The sequence below is a fragment of the Euprymna scolopes genome, chromosome 32 (genome assembly GCF_053919585.1).
Source record: "Euprymna scolopes isolate OS-2025 chromosome 32, ASM5391958v1, whole genome shotgun sequence".
Lineage (NCBI taxonomy): Eukaryota > Metazoa > Mollusca > Cephalopoda > Sepiida > Sepiolidae > Euprymna > Euprymna scolopes.
The window spans coordinates 91,829,319-91,853,072 of NC_136513.1; the positions used below are offsets into that span (position 1 = coordinate 91,829,319).

Here is a 23,754-nt window from a genome sequence, read left to right on the forward strand (position 1 = left end):
TTCAAAGTCCAATGTGCAAGTCCAATGTAAACCAATTCAAAGTCCAAAGTGCAAGTCCAATGTAAACCAATTCAAAGTCCAATGTGCAAGTCCAATGTAAACCAATTCAAAGTCCAATGTGCAAGGGACAGGAAAACGGTTCGATCAGTACACACACAGACACGGTGACATGTCACCAACACGATCTAGCATACACAATTACCAACTGGCCGTTCTTTCCTCTCGCCTTGCCTTCCAAAACGACCTGAATTTATAGTTGTCGAAGACCAACTGATTTGCATATATGCACGAGATTTTGCGAGAGTTTCCAAGATCATACCATTACAAAACGCCGTCGGCGCCATCTTGGAATTCTTTTCTTATCCTAGCTTCGCAGCGATGACAAAGCACACACGCACACCTAGGTCGTTTGAACGGTAAGCCCTCATTTTCACAGCTTTTGCCACACTAGAGAGTATAAGCTGATATACTAGATGCCTTCAATAAGTTTCCAGACTTTTTAAAATTGTCGTAGATTCTTGAAAATTCAGTATGTTATTGCTATATATCTTATGAGATGACTAACCAATTTTCATGATTTCAGATTCAAATGAACAGCTGCAGTAGGAATTGGAATACATCCTACTAAAGCCTGATTGTCACAGTTGGTGAATTTAAAAAATGCAATTTGGACGTGAGGACACTTTAGAAGAACGATATTCTGTTTTAAACTTGAAAAAATGCCACAGAAGCGTATGGAATGCTTCAGACTGCTTTTGGATCATGAATCAGGCATCAGTTTTGGAGTGGCATAAGATATTCAAAGAAGGGAAGGGATCTGTGAGGAATAATGAGGTGTGGGAGGAGTAAGGACGTCAGAACACCAGAGTTGATTGGCCAAATAAAGAATTTCATGGATAAGGACCGTCGTGTGTCTTTAGAATTAATAAGTGCATAGTTTGATGTCAGTGTGGGAACTGTACACACAATTATTCACGAGGAATTGAAGGTGCGGAAGATTTGCGTGAAGTTTGTCTCAAGGGTGCTTAGAGAAGATCAGAAAAAAAGACGTCATGGGTATCAAGACAGATCCTCACCCTCCCTATAGTCTAGACCTTGCTCCCTGTGACTCTTGGTTATTCCCTAAACTCAAGGAAAATCTTAGTGGCTGTCGTTATGAGACAATTGAAGAGATGAAAGAGGCTGTGATGACACATTCACACAAGATGATTTCTATTGGGCCTTCCAGAAGTTGTTGGAATAGTACAACACGTGTATTGCAGCCAGAGGAGATTACTTCAAAGAACACTAAAATGTGCCCATATGAAAAAAATCTGGAAGCTTATTGGAGGCACCTCATACCTATTTCATGACTAATGGACTTACCCAGAGACTATAAATATATCAGGTTGACAAGAAAGTTCTTTCGGTTTTTTAACTCTTAAATTCAGATGAACATATATCGGCTCAAACAAAAATTTATTGATCGAAATAAGCACCATCAGATATGTACTTTTGTCAATGCAAAACAAATGTGTTTATGCCGGTAATGTTAAAACCTTGCATTCTGGTGGCGATGAAGTCTTGATATTGTGTAGGTTTTTGAAGCATTTCGCATGCAGAAAGTTATCGAGATGCTTGAAAATGTGGTAGTCGGTAGGTGAGAGGTTTGGAGAGTGTGGCGGATGAGGCAGAGTTTAATAGCCCAATTTGTTCAACTTCTGCATGGTCGGTTTAGCAACATGTGGTCGGGCATTGTTGTGGAGGAGAATGGTGCCTTTTCTGTTGACTAATACTGGGTGTTGTTGTCGAAGTTTCTGATGCATTTCATCCATTTGTTGACAGTACTACTTCTCCGTAATGGTTTCGCCTGCATTCAAAAACTGTAATGGATGAGGCCGGTCACAGACCACCAAACAGCATGACCTTCTTTTGGTGCAACTTTGGCTTCGGGAAGTTTTATGGAGCTTCATTGGCCTCTAACTACTGAGTTGAGCATCGCCAATTGTCATAAAGAACCCACTTTTCATCACGAACCACAACCCAGTTGAGAAACGGGGCATTCTTGTTGCATAAAAGAAGGAGTAATAACACTTCATAACTGCATTTCTTTTGGTTGTTCAATTTGTGAGGCACCCATTTATGAAACTCTCTCAAGTGGTTAGAAATCGTTGTATATGTTATGTCTAATTCAAAAGCAAGTTCTCGAACAGTTGTGCATGGATTGGCTTCAACTAAGGTTCTTAATTGATCGTTGTCAACATCTGATGGCCAGCCACTACACTCATCATCTTCAAGACTCTCGTTGCCACCATGAAATTTCTTAACCACCATTGTGCTGTGCATTCAGTAGTTGTTCCTGGACTAAAAGCTTCATTGATATCACGAGCTGTTTCAGCAGATTTCGGCCTAGCTTGAATTGAAATTAGAAAATTGTGTGAATTTGCTTTTTTTTTTCCATCTTGTATTCAACGTTCTGAAAAGAAGACATAATTGTTTTTAAACGATTGTAATTTAATCAATAGAAAAATTTTGATAGATTTTTAAAGTTTAAAAATTGAAAAATACTGAGCTCGTAAAATTCAATTGATTTCATTACTGTTTAAAAAAAAATATATTTCTATTACTTTTTATACAACTTTAATAGTTTATTTTGGAAGTATAATCCATAAAGAAAATAAACAACCCACTTTTAAAAGAGAAATTACGAAATTTTTATATTTTATTTGCAGTTTCGTATTAGGGGTGCCAAAAATTCCTACAAAAATTCTGATACACCTAACTGTGTGGTCAGTACTGGTTCCTAGGCAAAACGCTTCATTGATGTCGCGAGCTGTTTCAGCAGCTTTTCGGCCTAGCTTGAATCGAAATAAGAAAATTGTGCGAATTTGCTTTTTTTTTTCCATCTTGTATTCAACGTTCTGAAAGGAAGACATAATTGTTTTAAAACGATTGTAATTTAAACAGATAGATAGAGCGAAAAACGCTATTTAAAATAATATATAAAGTAAAGGTATTATAACGAAAACTTATTTGAAAAATACATCATTTGAAATCAAAATTTAAAAATTCCGTAAGAACTTTCTTTTCAATCTAATATGCATCTCAATTGGGCCTGTCTTTTTTCGAAGATGTGAGGTGGCATTGACGTGACCTTAGTTTGAAACACGCCCAAAGATGCACACAATTTGAGGGAACTTGGTTTTCTATTACATGCAGAACTTCATGTGAACTGTAGTCTAGTCACCTGTTGTTCTGTCCACCTGATCCAGATAAAAACCAGAGCACCCTCAGCTGACAGGTAGCAAAATTCCACCCCTATACAGTAGAGATCTTCAGATTCTAGAAATCCTTCTACTTTAATAATTTCTTCTCCAGAACTGCTACACTTTGGAATTCTCTTTCGGGTTCCTGCTTCCCTGACTGTACTGACATGCAGAAGTTCAAGTGTCATGTAAACAGACATCTTGCTGCTCCACACCCTACATAGTATCCCTGCAAATTATATCCCAAATAGTAGCCCCTTACATCTAAGTGGCACTGTGCCAAAAACGGAAAACGCCGGATTATAACCAGCGAGCCAAAGAGAGATGTCAACTAGCAGACGTTAAAAACTGGAAGAAAAAAAAGAAGAAGGAAAGGAAAGAGTTTAACAAGAATAGAAAAGAAAGACAGAGTTTCATTGCGTTTCTCCAATAAAAAAAAAAAAAAAAACAAGGAAAAAAATGAATCAATCGTTCGCTCGTTATAGTACGGCAGTTATTTTTTTTCTTGACTCACTCGTTATAATTCGGCATTTTCCATTTTTTTCACAACGGGCACTAAAATGGAGAAGTACCATGGTTACGTTTTTTTCTTTTGTTGTTATTTCACCCCCAAACAAAGTACAATGCCACTTTGATGTAAGGGACTACTATTTGGGACAAAGTTTACGGGGACACTATTCAGGGAGTTGAGCAGCGAGATGTCTGTTCACATTATACTTGAACTTCTGCATGTCAGTACAGTCAGGCAAGCAGGGACCCTGGAGGAAATTCCAACGTCTAGCAGTTTGAGGGAAAAAACTATTTGAGTTGAACCCTAACCCGACAACAATATAGGGGTGTGATTTTGCTGCTTTTCGTGCTAGTTGGGGTATTTATGTCGAGGAAGAACAAATGCTTTGAGTTTGTTGGAGCACATTTCATTAAAGTACTTGTAAAACAGGCATAAGGATGCCACATTTTGGTGATATTATCTCCTTTGTTATTTGTGTGAATTAAAAAAGAAATTTTTTTTTTTAGACTAGTTTTAATTTGATTATTTTTCCACAAATCAAAGTCACGATAGTTTAGTTTTAATAATCCCCGGGAAAGCTAGTACTGAAATAGCATAAATACAACAAACAAGGAAACTTGTATTGAAATAAATAAATGTATTACATGAATACTGATTTAGCTTAAATAATTCTGGGCAAAGTCGGGTCGGGATAGTTAGTAATGAAATGAATGGTGCAAATACCTGAGAGCCCAAAATCTCTCATGGAGCATTCATCCGACCAAATAACAAACCTTCGACAAACCCGACAGACAGCTAAATCCCACCCCCACACAGTAGAGATCCCTAGATGTAAAAGATCTTTCTACTCCAGTAGTTTCTTTCCCAGAACTGCTAGACTCTGGAATTCTATTCCAGGTCCCTGCTTCCCTAACTGTACTGACATGCAGAAGTTCAAGTGTAACGTGAACCGACATCTTGCTGCCCAAATCCCAACATAGTGCCCCAGTAGTTGCTGCCCCTGGTAGTAGCTCCCTACACCAAAGTGGCAATGTGCCTTGTTTGGGGTGAAAATGTAATAAAAAAAAAACTAAAAAAAAAAACTTCCTTCTGCAACATCTATTGTCAAAGCAAGACGTGTTCAGTTTGCAGGCCATTGTTATAGATCTTTAATGAAGTTATTCCTTCCCTACTACCCAACCCAGAAGTAGAATGCACACATACCTAGATGTCATTGCAAGGGATGCCAATGTTGAGAGGCGGGACCTGGAAGCAGTCTTGCAAGATTGGTATAGGGTGGGCCAAAATAAGGGTCCTATTTTTAAAAATTCATAAATTCATGTAAGTTTTAAGAAGTGTTTTTCGGCCAAAATTTGTTTTGTTTATTTCAAAAAAATCTCGGAAGGGTCAGTCTACACACACATAAAGTTTGGTGAGTTTAACTTTTATTTTGTGGAAGTTATTCAAATTTAAAGATAGGACCCTTATTTTGGCCCACACTGTATATCTTGCGTGAGCGTGTGAACTCCATCATCTCAACTACAGTTGAAAGATGATGATGATGATGATGATGATGATAATGATGATGACGACGATGACGATGATGATGATAACGATGATGACGATGACGATGATGATGATGCTGATGATGATGACGATGATGATGACGATGATGCTGCTGCTGATGATGATGATGATGATGACGATGATGATGATCATGATGACGATGATGATGCTGCTGCTGATGATGATGAGGATGACAACGATGATGCTGCTGCTACTGCTGCTGATGATGATGATGATGACGGTGATGACGACGATGACGATGATGACGATAACGATGATGACGATGATGCTGCTGCTGATGATGATGACGATGATGATGATGACGATGCTGCTGCTGCTGATGATGACGATGATGATGATGATGACGATGATGATGCTGATGATGACGACGATGATGCTGATGCTGCTGCTGCTGATGATGATGACGATGATGATGACGCTGACGATGATGATGACGATGATGATGATGACTAGCATAGATGCCCAACATAAATACAAACAAAGAGGTTGAATAATCCTGAGCAAAGCCAGAATGCATTTTGGTTTCTTAAATGCTCTTCTTCCTTCCCTAGTAATGTGTAATCTGATTATTTCTTTTTTGTTGACCAATCACAATATTTGAAGACAAACAAACACTAAAGACACTATAACATTTGAATCATATGCAGATGAGCACCATCCATCGCATTTGAATCAGAATTACATATATTTTTTTAAAATTTTTTTACCTGATCTTGGCAAACTGGCTTGTCTATATTTTTCTTCTTTAATTTCTTCACATGTGTCATCGAGATCTTTCCTCAACTGTGGACGGACGAAAAAGAAAAAATAGCAATTCAAAATCATGTAAGAATTCCAAACAAATGCTTCGTTAGAAAAAAAAAAAGTGGATTACCCCCCCCTCCTTCACAGACATGAAATCGTTTACAAAATTCACAATCCAACCATATTTGATACAATGCCTGACTTGTCCACCAAGTTTCAACCATAAATGTGCAGCAGTCTTTGTTTTTATGAAGGTTCGATGATATGTAAGACTGAACAACGAATATTTTATGTTTCTGAATTTTTTAGATGAGGGTGGGTTATTCATATTATTTGGATTCTTTGGACTACTGTTCTCATCTTGAGTGTCATTTTCACAGCGTTTCACAGGACCCGTAGCACAGTGGTTAGAGTCCTTGAAAAATCAATTGTAAAAGTGATATTCTACTGAAGGTTGAAGATTTAATTCTTAGTGTAGCCGACCGAAAAATACAATTGCAAATTACTCAGCATCTCTATCCAGTCATGTCTGACAGAACAACAGCATGTTACTCCCTTGAAATAAATAAAGGGTTCCCTTCGAAATTCTGTCCAAATTCCCGAGTTCGACAGTAACATTCCAGAGTTTATATGATTAAACTCTACCGTGCTAGAAAACTACTTACGCCTGACAGTATCCTATACCTCTATAAGGCAACCATTCGCCATTGTATGGAGTACTGTTGTCACATCTGGGCTGGTGCATCTGCTGCTTGTCTCTCGCTCCTGGACAGGGTTTAAAAGAGAGTCGCCAACCTGATAGGTCCTGAACTGTCATCTAGGCTTCAGCCTCTGTCCCATCGACGAGATGTTGCATCCCTCTGCCTGTTCTACAAATACTTTAATGGTGAATGCTCTGACGAACTGCAAACACTTGTACCTCCCCGACGTAACTACCCCTGACAAACCCGACAAGCTACTAAGTCTCATCCCTTTACAGTAGAGATCCCTAGGTGCAAGAAAGCCTTTTACTCCAATAGTTTCTTCCCCAGAACTGCGGGTCTTTGGAACTCCCTTCCGGGATTCTGCTTTCCCAACTGCAATGATATGCAGAAGTTCAAGTGTAATGTTAACAAACATCTTTCTACTCATCTCCCTTCATAATGACCCTGCTAATTAAGTCCCTTATAGTAGCCCCCTGCTTCAAAGTGGCACTGTGTCTTGTTTGGGGTGAAAATTGAATAAAAAAAAAAAAAAAAAAGATACACTCGAAAAAAATCAGAGGTTACATTGACCAAAACGTTGTGAAAAGAAAACTCAAGACGAGTAAAGTAGTCTGAAAAATTCAAATAATATGAACAAATATTTTAATTCAACTTTGTGTTACAGACCAATAAAAATGCTATTTCAAACTTATGTGGAACCAAACAACGAACATGTTAATCCAATCTTAAGCGTTACTGACCAACGGAAATGCTAATTTGCACTGAAGTTAAACTAACCAACAAACATTATATTTAAGACCAACGAAAATACTACTTAAACTTAAATCAGTCTGATCAAAGCAAGATTGAAGTTAAAATTTTAGTGTGATCACCCAAAGAAAATGCGTGTCAAATTTATGCGTGACAGATCAATTAAAATGATTTGAAAATAAAAAGTGACAAACCGATGAACAAACAAAGGCTTTTATAGAAATTATGCAGTTCAATATTAATTGTTTGTTTTATAAAGGTTCAATGATATGTGTGCTGGTCATCTCATTGATAGAAGGTATGATTCTAAATAGACTTCACACTTACCGGACCATAACCCCCTAGATTTTTATGTGTGGTATTAACTCAAACTAACATTTATCAAATCCATCTCAAAACTATTTCTGAACTGAAAAAGGCCACTGCAGCCAAAATCAGGTTTGTGCCAAGAAAGAAATGAGAGTTATGGACAATTTTGCATGCTGTATTCCAATTGTACTGAATAATGATAAAACAAAGACTGTTGAAAATCCATGACTAAAACTTGGTGGACAAGTCAGGCATAGAATGAAGTTTATTTGTACTAAATATGATTGAATTGCAAAAAGGATTTTAAATTTATTAACGATTCTATAGGTTATTGCAGATGTTGAGCGGAACCTGTTCTTGTAACACCTCAATAAAATAAAAACTTATTTGCATAGCTATCAAGTATTCTGCATAGGGGCAGAGTTTAGTGTTAGTAGACTCTTCCTGGAATCAAAGTGTCGTATCTTTCTATTTTGCCTGTCCTCAAAGTCAAATATCCTTCTGCTTTCCCCAAGATCGAAGTGTAGTATCTCCCCGCTCTATCCAGGGCCAAAGTCTAGTATTGCTTAACTCAAAATCAAAGCTCAGTATTTCTCCACTCCACATAGGATCAAAATCTTGTATTGCTTCATTCAAGATCAAAATTTAGTATCTCTCGTCTCCAGCCAGGATCAAAGTTAGTATTACTTTATTACAAAACCAAAATTTATTATTTCTCCGGTCCCAGTATCAAAGTCTAGCATTGTCTCACTCAAGATCAAAATTTAGTATTTCTCCCTTCCACCCAGGATTAAAGTCTAATATTGCTTCACTACAGGTCAAAATTTAGTATATTTCTACTCCACCACTTGGGATCAAAGTTTAATATTGCTTCGTTCAAAATCAAAATTTAGCATTAGGTTGATGCAAAAATAATGTTGTTTTTTGATGTTTTTCATGTAAAAAAAACGACATTATTTTTGCACCAGCCTAATACCTCTCCGCTTCACCCAGAATCAAAGTCTAGTATTGCTTTGCTCAAGATCAAAGTTTAGTATTGCTCAACTCCAAGTAGGATCAAATTTTAGTATTGCTTCACTCAAGGTCAAAATTTAGTATATTTCTATTCCATCTAGGATCAAAGTTTAAGCTTCGTTCAAAATCCAAATTTAGTATTAGGTTGGAACAAAAATAATGTCATAATTATACTGTGATGTTACTGCTAGGTCAGTGACAATAGAGAGATGAACTAGAATAATACAGTGTATGGGTGACTGAATCTAATCAGCAATGGCAGTTGGTGCAAAATGCTTGTATTTTTGTGAGATTGAGGAGTTCTCAAGATAAAAATGGTTTAGTGTAATTTCATTTTCATTCCAAAACCTGCACAAAGGTGAGTAGGGGAGCCTACTAGTGAAAATGCACCAACTAGCTCTCTCTCTCTCTATGATCTGAAAACGTATGGGGGAGAAATCTTCAAATGACATCAAACTTTATGGGCTAATGAAATTGTATTCCCTGAGTCGTGACTGAAAGTGTTAATGGCAGGTTAATAGAGATATGTACAAATAGAAAGCGGAGGCAAATGGAATAAGAACACAGATCCAAACACAAACATGTATTATAATTTTATTTTTTGTAAAATAAATCAAATAATGAAGAAGAGAAAAAGGAGAAGAGAAATAATAACATCCCAATGGTTATGAGAAACGGGGAGGGGGGAGGGGAGGGTAAATCAAAGTTCTGAATTACAGGGCACAATTCTTTTTTTTTTTATTTTTCTTCCTTTGAAGATTGTAATGCCGGGTATGGGGCAGCCAAACCAGCTGCCAACATTGCCCCGCTTTTTTATTGAAACCAACCGAGAGCTCTTTTTAGTATCCTCGCTGTTCCCTTAAGTGCAATTGTCTTAATCTCTTTTGCACTTGGTTCACCAGGAATGATGAAAGTCACAATGGCCGTTAAAGTGTTGTAAGTCACCATGTGTGCTGAGACACAACAATTTTAAAGTCCTTCAAAGCTCAAGTTATGTTTTTGGAAGGAACTCACAGCCCAACAGGTTTTCCGACCAACAGATAAAAATATCGCGATTAAACAAAGAAGAAAGACAATTTCTTTACCAACTTTTTCCCCGATTGTATATCCAGATAGATAAAGTTCTCGTATAGTCGATTGAATAAGTACATAACAGCATGATACCTTCGCTAGATGCATTGGATTCATAGTGCTCAAATAACATGGCCTTGTGCCTCCCTTGAATATGTCGAATTCATAGTGCTCGAATAATATGGCCTTGTACCTTCCTTGCATATATCAAATTCACAACACTCAAATAATATGGCCTTGCGCTTTTTTGTGGCTGATTTACAAGTATTTTAATGGAATGTATACTAACGAACTCATAACACTTCTGCTTTCTCGATATACATACCTCCGACTAACCCTAACCCGACTAACCTGACAAGCAGCAAAATTCCAACCCTTCATAGTTGAGGTTCTTAAATGCTGGAAAGCATAATAGGTTCTTCCCCCACACTGCTAAACTTTGGAATTCTTTCTTTGTTTCTTGCTTCCCTGTCTGTACTAAACTGCAGACGTTTAAATGTAATGTGAACAGACATCTTGCTGCTCAATTGTCCACAATCTCTTGTTAGACACAATCCAAAATAATTATGTTCCAAGTGGCAATATGTTTAGGAAAAAAAAAAGTAAAAGAAAGACTAATTCAAACAAATATGAAAAAATAATTGAGAAAAAGTTATTAGATAGTGTACGCCTTCACCTTATCAACCGCTTGTCTTTGTTGTTGGCCGACATCTTTATATGTATCCAACATGTGATCAAGAGTCTTTAAATTCCGTGTTGTGTCCTGAAAAAAAAAAAAAAAATGTTATAAACGGTATTTTCCTCATGAGGTTAGACTAAGATGAAAAGTGGAAAATTCCATTAAAAGTTTAAATATTAGCATTAGAACCATAACATAATAGGAAGTCCGAAGTAACATGAATTTGGATTATTTATAAAGAAATTAGCATTTTAAAGATTTTTACTTGGTTTGGTTGTTTTACGACATATCAACCCCTTTCGGATTATTTAATGCCGAATCCAGTTATTTTGGAAATAGTATTCAAGTTGGATCCAGTTATTTTGTAGGCTTTTATTCTTCAAGCTCTTTGTATTTTCAATCGCTAGTTTGTAGTGTTTGGTTTGGTTGTTTTATAGTGGATTTTATTGTTTTTTGTTCCTTGCCCTGCAGAACATGAATGAGTTTTGCAATGGGAGAGGGAAAAGGGTTACACTATTAATGTTTGGTACATTTTAAGTTAGGAAACAAGTCAGGAAGTGGGGGAGATAGAAAGAGAAAGTGGAAAAGGGTGAAAAGGTGGGTTGTTGTTTTTGTTTTTAGGTTTTGCAGAACATGATTAAGTTTTGCAAAAGGAAGTAGAAAAACAAAAAGCATCAATGTTAGCTGCATTTCGTCTCAGGAAGCCAATATCTTCAGACAGCCTCATCTGGTAGCACCAGATTTTACTCGGGTTTCTATTTACTTGCCTCCCCACAAGGGCAAAATTAGACATAAAGTCGGTTCTGAATGGGGAAAACTAAGTTCTCCTAAATAGGGCCCTCTCGATTGGAAAAATAAATTAAAATTGCCTCAATCTAGAAGGAATTCTTCTGCTCTAACTGAGGACAGAATACATTTATCATCAGAACAGATACTATACTTTCATCCTAGCCAAAAAGTCTAGGAGATTTCATTAGGTTTATCTTGAAAACTCTGAAATTCTCATGTCATCTTGAAAATACTTTCCCATCGTTGATTCTCTTTTTAACTCCTCTTCGTCCCAGACATGGCATATTGATATTTGGAACGTAAGGGCTACTATTTGGGATCGTGACTATGGGGAGTTGAACAGCGAAATGTCTGTTTCCATTACATTTAAACTTTTGCATGTTAGTACAGTCAGAGAAGCAAGAAATAGGGAAGGAATTCCAAAGTCTAACCATCCAAATAATGAAATTATTAGAGTAAAAGGCTTTCCAGTATCTAGGAACCTCAACTGTGAAGGGATGGAATTTTGCTGCTTGTCGAGTTAGTCGAGAGCATATGCATCGTGGGGTCACAAGTGTTATGAGTTCCCTCGAGCATACTAGTAAAACAGGCACAGGAGTGTAACATTGTGGTGATGGGACAGAAGTTGGAGCTTTGCCGATAGTGTGGGACCTATTAGATTTGAGACTCTTTGTTGAACTTTGTCTATGAGAGGCTAGTGGCAGATCCACCAGCTCAGATGTAGCAACAATGATTCATTCATTGGCGAATTGTGGCTTTGTAAAGATATAGGATACTCTCTAGTGCGAGTTATTTTCTGACACAATAGAGGGAGCCCACCTTCTTTTCAGCAGCTTTGGCAAGGTCTTCCAGATCTAAACTAGCCCAGATGTGGCAACAATACTTCATGCATAGGCGAATAGTGGCTTTGTAGAGATATAGGATACTGTCGAGTGTGAGTAATTTTCTAGCATGGTAGAGGGAGCCCACCTTCTTCACAGCCTTTATTTATCAGAATTTTAGTCCACATCTAATATTTTATCGATCACATCTACAAAAACTGTTTGAAAACCTTATTTACCGGAATGATTTCAACAGATGTGTCAGCCATTCTCAGAAAGAACATGGTGGAAATTTGAGGATTTTTTATATGTTATCCCATTTCTTCTGAAGGTCTAATTTTCATATTCTTTGGTGCGACATTCTCAGTAGTAATGTGACAATTCCAATACTTTTCCTGATTCTAATACAATTACAGATTCCATACTAAATTCCCAATTCTGATACAATTACCGATTCCAATTCTTTATACATCTCTAAATATTTAACTAACGTTGATTTTTTTTGATTATCTTAAAAACACATGTTAAATGTACATATATTTTCTCAAACATAAAACACACTTGTAGGGGAGGATGATCTGTAGATTTTAGTTTTTCTGGTTGTTTAAAATCAATAAATATTTATTATTTTATCATTAGTACTAGCAGTGGAAGATTTTGTTTTAAATAACATTTAAAAAAAAAGATAATTAAAGGAATCGTTTTTGGAATCGGAAAATAGACACAATTTTTCCGATTCCAATACCCCAAAAAGTTCTAATTTTTCCGATTCCGATTAACTGTCTCAACACTAATTCTCAGATAATATGAAATGAATAGAAAAGTGAGACTAGTTACCATTTTTTTTTTTTCCATTTTTCTCCATTTTTTTGTATTGCTGAGAACGATTATTCATTCAAAGAATTGTCTCTTATATAAAGACTTCCTTTTTATGTATTTTACGTGTTTCTTTGTTTAAATGGTTACTTTGGCTAACTTTGTTAACCGTTCTTTGGGAAGTAAAAGCAACCCCTTTAATTTCTTCTTGATAATAAAATTTGATTTAATTTTTTCTGAGTCTCATTATTATTTGCTCCTTTTTATTACTGCTTTGTTGTTTTCTTCGTGTTTTTTTTTTCATTTATTGTTACCTAAAGATATATGGTGGTAGCGACTTCAAAATCATGTTGCCTTTAGTGTCAGATTTGACCCTTTTTTTGACCCAATGTTCTTTGACGAGTAATATCAATAAAAATTATTAAAAGAATTTGTGAGAAAGATTTTTCTAGAATTGATATAAAAACAAAACTGGTCTCACCTTTAGATTTCCTGCCAAATCATTTAGTCTTTCATCAAATATGGTACTTCCGCCCATTCCTCTTAGTCCTCCGTGTTGATAATGATAGTCGTAGTAATCGTCACTCTCACTAGATGTCACTAGTTTACTTGGGTCGGCCATCTTTCTTACTTCTCAATTAGATTTAGACCATAAGATATTTTTCTTTTTACAATTCCTGAAAAGTAAGAAAAATTTACAAGATAGGTTTACGATATATCGTTAGTAATCATTCCAAAACCGGGTGTATTTATTTCCCTCGTATTTTATTCATATATTTATGTAGTATGTCTTACATGTGTTTCGTTGAATAGTGGAAATTTCTCAAATAACTCATCGGAGATAGATATGTGTTCCTCGAAAAAAAAAAAAAAAAAATAGAGCTTTTGGGGGTTTTTTTTTTCCTCCTTGGAATAAAAAAAGATATGGTGAATGAAAAATGTTGATAAGATGAAATGAAAATCTTTTAAAGTTCGCAAAATCGTAAGAATAAAAAACACCTCTTAATTATTATAGAGTATATATGCACTCTCCTGAACCCCTCCCCCTCCCCACTGTGGTTTATTCCAAAGATTAATTTTTAATGTTAAATGGTCAAAATTGGGGTCAAAGTTTTTTTTAAAAATTGACTTCTCAGCCAATTTTTGGTCTAAACATTTGAAATTTTACATAAAGTGTAATCAGACATAGGGCAAGCCTATTAATCGGTTTTTGGCCGAAAATTTGGCTGCCAAGGGAGTCAAAGTTCAAAAGATTTTATCTTTGCGGTCTCTAGCAAACTATTCAGTAAATTCTGGGTCTAAACACTTGAAATTTTACATAAAAGGTATTCATTAAATCATTTCTCTCTGATAGGTTCATAAGAGTAGTAGTTGATGGGTAAAAATCAGAAGCTCACAGTATTAATGCTGGAGACCCTCACGTGTCCATCCTGGGCCCAACTCTTTTCCTGATCTACATTAATGATCTTCCAAATCACATCCTTACATCATTCGTAGACATTTTTGCTGACGACACCACCATCTATGGTAGCACATTTAAGACAGTAAATAACCAAGTTCTCTCCGATTCTCTCTCCTCTGATCTTGATCATGTTGTACAATGGGGAAAGGAGTGGCTGGTTACATTTAATGCATCTAAAACCAAACTTCTATCTTTACATCATCAACGTTCTGATCCCCATCTGGCATCAATTAAAATGAATGGCTCTCGTCTTGGGGAGGCCTCAAGTTTTGACAGGCTTCTGGGCTTGACCTTTACTCCTGATCTTAAATGGACCATGTACATCAAATCTGTTGCCAAGGCTGCTGGAAAAATGGTCGGATCCTTCTATCAATCCAGTAGATATCTCACTGCTGATGCAATTCTCTATCTATATAAGAGCCAGATACGTCCAAGTATGGAGTACTGTTGCCACATCTGGGCAGGAGCTGCTAGAAAAGACTTGTCCTGCCTTGATAGGATTCAAAATAGACTTTGTGGCCTCGTGGGAGATGTCCTTTTCTCTTCGCTGCAACCTCTATCTCACAGAAGAGATGTAGCGAGTTTGTCTCTGCTTTATCATTATTTTCATGGAAAGTGTTCGACTGAGCTTCAATCTATGGTACCCCCCCCCCGAAACTTTCACAAGAAACACTCGTCTAGCTGAAAACAGTATCAATAATTCCTCCCACTCTTTATCTGTGCCTAAACCTAAACATAGATTCCATGATCAAAGCTTCTTTCTTAGAACTGCACGCCTGTGGAATTGTCTTTCGTTTTCCTGCTTTCTAGCTGTCTATAATATGGTTGTCTTCAAGTCCAACATGAACAAGTTTCTGATGAGCCGTTCCACTTAAGTTAACAAATTTACCGAACTTTCATTACTATCGATTACTATATTGTCCTTTTGACTTTTGACTGCTGTACACTCTTTAACCCTTATCCTTGAGTGGCCTATCGGCCTTGATAAGTGGTGACGCCTATGTAAAAAAAAAAAAAAAAAAAAAAAAAAAGACATGCAGTGAGCTTTTTAATCAGTTTTGGGGCGAAAATTTGAAAGAATTGATCTTTGCAAACTCTACCAAACGTCCTCCAACAATTTTGGCTCTAAACACTTGAAATTTTAGATGTAGGTTACCTGGATATTAGTTAAACTTTTTAATATGTAATATATATATATATATATATATATATAATTATTTTTTTTACTATAATAATTAAATACCTACAGACACTAGTGTTTCATCCTTTCGGGATTCTTCAGTGCAGGGTGTCACGATTACTACCAGTCGAACGATTCAAACTCCGCGACATCTCTGGCTCGATTAGCGGAGGCCGTATCCATTCGGCTACCATTAATCGTGTGAAATAGCGTTGAATTTTAAACATTTTAATTTAAATGTTCATTACGTCAGACAGACAGTGATCAAATCGTTATACGATGATCTACGCATAAGAGCTAAATTGACCGACTTTTTAATTCAACTGAAAGTGCTCAACGATAAGAAAAGTATTTCTTAAAGGGGCTGTCATAATTATTTTTTTTTTACTATGATAATTAAATACCTACAGACACTAGTGTTTCATCCTTTCGGGATTCTTCAGTGCAGGGTGTCACGATTACTACCAGTCGAACGATATATATATATATACATAAAGTTATGAAAAGTACATAGGGCCCAAGCAAAGCCGAGCTGAACTGCTAGTTTAAATATAATTTTATAATGTAAATATAATGTAAGGCATATGGCTCCTGCATCTCACATGTACATTGCATAATCCAGATGTCCACTTTTCACAACTCTATGCATTAAATTAGATTACATTTCCACAATAACGTGTCAAATGTTATAGGTGGTCTACTGTATCTGATTTATCAACATCGATATGGGATTCTACATATCCCCAAAGAAAATAATCTCATGAGGTTTTAATTGCATGAATGAGGTCGATCTCATGAAATTATTCATTCATCAAATGTTTCTCTCAGTTAAATTTATTGTATCCTTTGTAATTTGCAAACCATATTCAGGTGTCAACCTCTTCATGATGAATTGCCAAACCAAGCTAAACTCAAAATAACCGATAGCTGTCAAGTCTGCAATGAAGAAAACAGAGTTGTTACTTTAAAGTTCGCGGCCTCTAAAAAAAAAAAACACCTTGTATTGAATTTTTTTTTCTTTTTATTCTTATTCACCCCCAAATAAGGCATAATGCCACTTGGACGTAAGGGGCTAATATTTGACACCATAACCACAGGGATACTATGTAGAGAGTTCAGCAGCGAGATGTCTGTTGACATTACATTTAAATTTCTGCATTTTAATACAGTCAGGAAAGCAGAAAATCAAGAAGGAATTCCAAAGTCTAGCAGTTTGAGGGAAGAGGGCTTTCTGACACTTAGGAACTTCAATAGTGAAGGGGTGGGATTTTGCTGTGTGTCATGTTAGTCGGGGGAGTACTTATGTTGAGTAGGCACTAGGAGCTCAACAGAGCAAATTCCATTAAAGTACTTGTAAAACAAGGGACGCAACATTGCGGCGATGGTACAGGAGTTGATATTTGGTTGATAGTGCGTGACCTATAAGGTTGGAGGCTTTTTTGGACCCTGGGTTAAGTCACTTACGTTTATGTAGTATGTCTTACACGTGTTTCTGATTCTCATTATTATTTGCTGCTTTTTATTACACCTTTGTTGCTTTCCCCCTTTTTTTCATTTATTGTTATCTAAAGATGTATTTTGGTAGCGACTTCAAAATCATGTTACCTTTAGTGCCAGATTTGACCTTTTTTTGATCTAATGTTCATAGACGTAGATGCACACACCTATTTTGCAATGTGCAGAGATCTGTAAGTGTTTTCTGGTTGCAAGAGTCTTGTTGCAGCCCTCCGCTGTTCGTGTCTTCTCCTCTCTCCACTCCTTTTAGAGCATGCCTTTACAGCTTTTCTTCAGCGACGGGTGCCCAGCTTGTTGGATCGATGCCACCTGTCCTCATGTCTCATTTGAACACATCCCTATAGTTTTAGACAGGTCTTCTTGCTGATTCAGAGGCTTGCACACTCATAGTAAACGCTGCAATTTGGCAACGAACTAATCTAACACGCTGAACTCTGTTGTATCCTGAGACAGAGGGATAACAAAATGTTTATACATTTTTATACGAAGGAGTCACTCGTAAACTAATTAACCGATCATTATGAATTTTAGAACACAGCTGCTAGACATAAAGGGTTGTGATACATCTATATTTATGTTAATTTGGTATTATGCAAACGTAGTGGAAGCCCTTTGTAGGTATGAAGACATGAAAAGAAGTCTCATTCTAACATTTAAAAACTGCTGTATTGGTTATCTTTGTTAGTAAGAATAAGGAAACAGGTTTGTTGTAGAAAGAATTTGTGGGTAGAGACAATGATTAAACAGACCTGTTGAAAGAGAAACGTGTTCAGTGTTGAACTTGGTAGTCAGAGCATGCGTCCATGTATGAACTGGAGGCAAAAGATTAGTGAGTCTTTTGGTAAAATTTTGGTGGAAATTTGAGGATTTTTTATATGTTATTCCTTCTTCTGAAGGTCTAATTTTCATATTCCTTGGTGCAACATTCTCAGTAGTAATGTGACAATTCCAATACTTTTCCTGATTCTGATACAATTACAGATTCCATACTAAATTCCCAATTCTGATACAATTACCAATTTCAAGAGTGAAGATAGCCATGGCGGCTTGTTGTTTTCACATCATAGTCGAAACCTGAGCCCCGTATACTGGGTAATTTCTTGTGTGTGTCTCAAGAGAGAAGTTGGGGGTGACAGATCCTTTCCACATGCAGGTGTTGTTCATTTAAGATCTCGAAAGAAAAAGAGAGAGTGTGTTGCTGGTTTAACGTTTTATAAACTTGGTCATGTGACAGAGAGTTGGCTTCTGATTCGACACATGAGGAAGGAAATGTATTTCAAACTGTCTAGCCTTGAGAATTCGCTCTTGCTTATGTTTATTGCAAATCCGTCTCCTACACTTTTGTGAAAATTCAGATATCTCCAATTATTGTGAAATTTTAACATTAGGTATTGCACTTGGTGGGGAGGGGAAAGATTGATTAACACAGGGTCCTTATCTACAAACTTACCAATGTCGATATTAAATTATGTATTATTGTAGATTAACACCCTCTGCTACTCCTGTGCTGTAATGTAGTCGTTAATCTTCGTAGCTTTCTCAACTATTCCCTTGCCATGGACGGAAATCTCTTAAAATGAAAATAATTCATTTGCAAGGGAATATTGAACTGTACGAAAGCCAAAAGAAAATAAACAAACGAACAAAAAAAAACAACCATTGTGTTAGAATTTAGATTTGGGGATCAATTTTTTTTTTTTTTTTTACTTATGTTCACCCCTTACAAAGCATATCACCATTTGGACGTAAGGGGTTACTATTTGAGGCCATGTCTAGGAAAGATTAACAAGATATTTGTTTATGTTACATTTAAACTTCTGCATATCAGTACGACCATGGAAGCAGGCAGCAGGAAGGGAATTTCAAAGTCTAGCTGTTCGAGGGAAGAAACTATTAGAATAGAAAGCTTTCTGGCATTTAGGGACAACAACAGTGAAAGGATGAGATCTTATTGCTAAGCAGGTTTGTCGAGGATATGTACGTCGAGGGGATACAAGTGAAGCAAGTTCATCAGAACATTCCATTAAAATATTTGTAAAACAGGAACGGTGATGCAACAGTGTGACAATGAGACAGGAGCTAGAGCTTAGTTGATAAAGTGGGACCGATTAGATCGACAACTTTTTTTGGACTTTATCTAAGAGGGAGAGACTAGTGGTTGATGCACATGAATAAAACATTAATTCAAATCATTCCAACATTAAGGTTTTTTGCAACAAGAGTCCATTAGACACTCTTTGCTAATAGATGTCTTGTAGAAAAGGCAAAAAGTTTATTGTTACTGATTTCCATGAACAAAGGAGCACACGTGGTTATTTTCTGGAGGGAAAAGAAAATCATTAATTGCTTAAGTGACATATGTTCATTACGTATGCAAACAGCAGTTCGAAATAACTTGTTGAAAAGAATTAATTCTCATTCGATGTGGTAACTTTCCATGCTGACGATTTAGGTGCATGACGCGTGCAAAGTCATGTTTGTGATTTAACGTCCGACAAGGACGAAGTTGGGCAGCGATGATGTTTACTTGGACTGATTTGATTTACATGTGCAAAAGCTTATATAGCTATGTTCTAGAACATTCCAAACTGTTTGTTGCATCACTGCATGCGAAGCATAACGTAGTTCCTTTATCACAAATGTGCAGATGGGCAAATTACGACGTTGTAAGCCCGCGCGCACTTCATATGCATGCATGTTGAAAACGGTGATTGCTATGAGAATGTCTCTGCTGAAGATTTGTTCCGGCCATATATAGTGGTCGCTACAACCCCATGCCCGACGTGCAAGGTAGTAAAACTGCAAGTAATTTCATAAAAAGTAGGTACCCCCCTCCCCCCCAAAAAATGCTGGAGTTAATTAAAACGCTAGAATGATAAGGAAATGGGAGATCAATTTACATTAAATTAATATACGAAACTACTCCCCTCTCTATTCTAAAATAATTGGTTTTTGTAAAATTCTTTTTATCAAGTTTTTCAAGGTGTTACGGTTCCTATTTACAATGCCTCCCCACGGGACAGAGTTAGACACCAGGAGCGTTTTTTAACATGGAGAAAAGGAACAAAAATAAAAAAAAGTCGTGAAGGATTTCTCCTCCACTGAGAGAGAGAACAAGAAATTGAAATGCAGCATCTGAAGAACAGATACTACACTTTGAGGTATTTATTTGCTCCCCCACTGAGCAAATTAGGCACAAGGCCGATTTTTAAAGTGAGGAGTGAAGGGGAAATGGGGACCAACTCCCCGGGGAGTAGGGGAGCTGGATAGTGACAATTGGTATGAAGGGTTGCCCCTACATTGACCAAGGTCTTATATGTAGGGTTTCCCCCACATATGGTCTTTGCTTGCAGTATCTGCCGGAACAGATACTACACTTTGGTCTTGGCCCGAAGGCCAAGAACATAATTTTATTTTTATTTGGAGGTATAGTTGGGGGCTTAGCTGCGAGTGTTAATCTACAATATACAAAAAAGAAAAAAAGAGAACAATTACATGACAATTGGTTAAAATCAAGTTCCGTCCGTCTTTGTTGACATTCTTCATCAGCTGATCTGATCTGATATATATGAATGCCCTGGAAAAGTCACTTCTGATTAATGTCTACCAGTTTTAAAATATATTTTTCAGAATAGCAGAATATTTGGTAAATTTTCGCTTTCTTTCCACTTTAACCATCACCTTTAAAATGGCGATGTTTAAAGGTTTCCAGATATGCTGAAAACGAATATCACATTTAATTTTGCGCACACAAGCAGTTTTACGAATATTAAGACATTTATTATGCAATGTAATCCCTTATCTTTTCGCTGGTGGCCATGTTTATCCGTGCAAGTGCGCATACATTTTTGACGCACGTACGCACAAGTGTAAATGAAACTGCGAGAAGAAATTCGCCGTTGGAGAGTGGAGAGTTCCGTCTGCGCAAGAAAAGTTTCTTATTATTAGATATTAGATGAGGATGGGGGTTATTTATATTTCGTGCTTTTTTAGGGGAGGAGATTCAAATCTCCCTCTTCTTTTTTGCTCTTGTTTATAGTTTAATTGGAGGGGGCATAAGGAGACGGGAAAAAGGGGTAGTGACGTGTATAAACATCGCCATTAGTGGAAAAAAAATAAGGGATTACCTTGCAAAATATAGGTCTTAATATCCGGAAAACTACTTATCTGCTCCAAATTTAAATGTGATATTCGTTGTCAGCATACCTGAAAATCTGCAAAAGTCGTCAATCTTAAAGGTGAATGCTGAAATGGAAAGAAAGTAAAAAAAAAAAATAAAAAAAAATACTCCCCCCCCCCTCCCAAATACTTGATCAATTGATATAATTTTTAGAATATGACATTTTCATTCGGTGATGGGACGGGTACTTACATCCCAAAGATTTATCTGTATTTTCTTTCTTTTTTTTTTTTTTTTAAATTAAGTCGGATTATAAGAAAAAAAAATTGACTATTGTAATTTTTTTCCCCCATAAAATCACCAGAAAGAAAAAGGTCCTTGTACAAGAAAGGCGACAGATCAAACAAGGGAGATTAATCGTGAAACAAGGGATATTTTTTTTTATTATTAAATTGTTAGATGAAACTACAGAATAGTTAAAAAAAAACAAAAAAAAAAACACCTCCTTCCCATGTTAAGAATAGCTTTCTTAATCGCAGTACAATAAATGCATAAGTGATATGTAAAAACAAAACAAAAAAAAACAATTTAATAAAACAGCAAACAGCAAAAACAGTACTTTAATTAAATTATTTAAATTTTGAATAACTTCCAGTTCTGTTTTCGTAAATTTATATTAAAAATATGTATTTTTTTTTTTTTTAATAACAAAGCAAAAATCAGATTTAATCTAAAATTTGTTTTCGAAAATAAGCAATTTGAGTTACGTCCCCTGTTTCTGCAGCCTTAATCGATCTGTCGCCTTTCTTTATACAAAGCACCGAAAAAAGAAATTTAAACTTAAGATTTATACTTACAAAGTGTGCGAAGCAAAGCAATTTCCCAAAACAACAACGATAGAAAACACGGACTCGGGGGGGAAAAAAATACAGACATGTCCGTGCAAGTCTTTTTTTTTTCCTTTTTTTTTTTTTTTAAATTCTTGTAAAGTACTAACACCCCCAAACATGTTTTACCTTGTTCAACTAAAATTACATTTTGATTTTATTGTTATTAAAAGTAAATAAATAAATAATAATAAAAATACACATTTTTTGTTTAGAATTTTTTTTTTTTTTTTTGTATTTCCAGAACGTGTGGACCAAGAAGTCCAGGCGAGAATCACCATGGAAACGTGAAGAAAACAAGGCTCCGTGATAACAGTATCGGACTGGATGCTTGTGTCCATTGGTGACTGAAACCAATGCATTTCGTGTGAAAATATTATTACGTACTTACATGTCATGTCGAAATTAGTATAAATTTAAAAAATTACGAAAAATGATTCGGTAGAAAAATAATTACAAGTAAAAAAATGTATCGAATCATCGAGTTTTATCGTAAGTTTTAATATGGAACAGTTGTGCGACCAATTCAGTATGACAAACTAGCTTATCTCCCTTGAGTTAAATTCAGGATTGGTCATTTTTTAAACAGAAAAAAAAAAAAAAAAAAATGTGTAGTTTAGGGGCGTAAATTATTTGACAGACAAAAAGTTATAAAAACTATTTATTTGGGTCCACATCCACCTCCACAATTTTCTTTAAAATGACGACTTTAAAAGGTTTCGACTATGCTGAATACGAAAACCACAGTGAAATTTTGCAGAAATAAGTAGTTATCGAGATATAAAAAAAACTGTATTATGCATTGTATTCTTTGGCGACCATCTTTTTACGTGCATGCGCACCATAAACAAATCTACTTATCTCCGACGAGAGTGCCACCTAGCGGAAACAAAAAAATAAAAAAGACTCCACTCCCCACCTAGCGGAAAAATCCGCTTTTCTGAGACTGAAACTAAGACTACCCCCCCCCCTCCGGACAAAAATTGGTCATTTTTATACCACCGGGACAATTTTCTTTTAAACTAGCATTTCAGCCCAGCGTTGCCCGGATGTTTGGATGTGTATGTTGAGCAAAAAAAAAAAAAGAAAAAAAAAAAGCGATCAATCTTTTTTAATTTGACCCCTATTATGACCCCTTAAAATTTATTGTTTTGGGCTCAAATCAAGTTATTAAGTTAGATCCATGTCCAAGGAACCTATATCTAAAATTTCAAGTGTTTAGACCCAAAATTGGCGGAGGAGTTTGGTAGAGTTCTCAAAAGTCAAATCGTTAAACTTTGACCCCTTAACAGCGAAATTTTTGGCCGAAAACTGATCACAAAAATTTTTCCAAATCTCAGTACCCTTTATATCAAATTTCGAGTCTGTAGACTAAAAATTGACAGAGTTATTGCGTAGGGAGATGTACACACACACACACACACACACACACACACACACACACACAGACATGTTCACTTTTATAGATATACTAGCATGGGTGCCCAGCGTTACCCGGGTGTTTGGAGGTGTATGCTGAGCAAAAAAACAAAAAAAAAAAACAAACAAAAGAAACGGTCATTTTTTTTTAA

General features: G+C 36.2%; 1 protein-coding gene across 2 annotated transcripts in view; it reads right to left on the reverse strand.

Moving 5' to 3' along the window:
* Positions 1-23,754, reverse strand: part of LOC145256496 (uncharacterized) — a 174,985-nt gene that overhangs the window by 142,687 nt on the left and 8,544 nt on the right. The window contains exons 1-4 of one of the 2 annotated variants that reach the window (XM_080115446.1): positions 22,154-22,288; positions 13,501-13,696; positions 10,591-10,677; positions 6,030-6,105 (exon numbers count right to left, since the gene is read on the reverse strand). In XM_080115446.1, the coding sequence (XP_079971572.1) occupies positions 6,030-6,105; positions 10,591-10,677; positions 13,501-13,641 (304 nt within the window). In that variant the 5' untranslated portion in view covers positions 13,642-13,696; positions 22,154-22,288. Of the gene's footprint in view, positions 1-6,029; positions 6,106-10,590; positions 10,678-13,500; positions 13,697-22,153; positions 22,289-23,754 lie in introns of those variants that run through there. The other variant, XM_080115447.1, reaches the window with a different exon arrangement.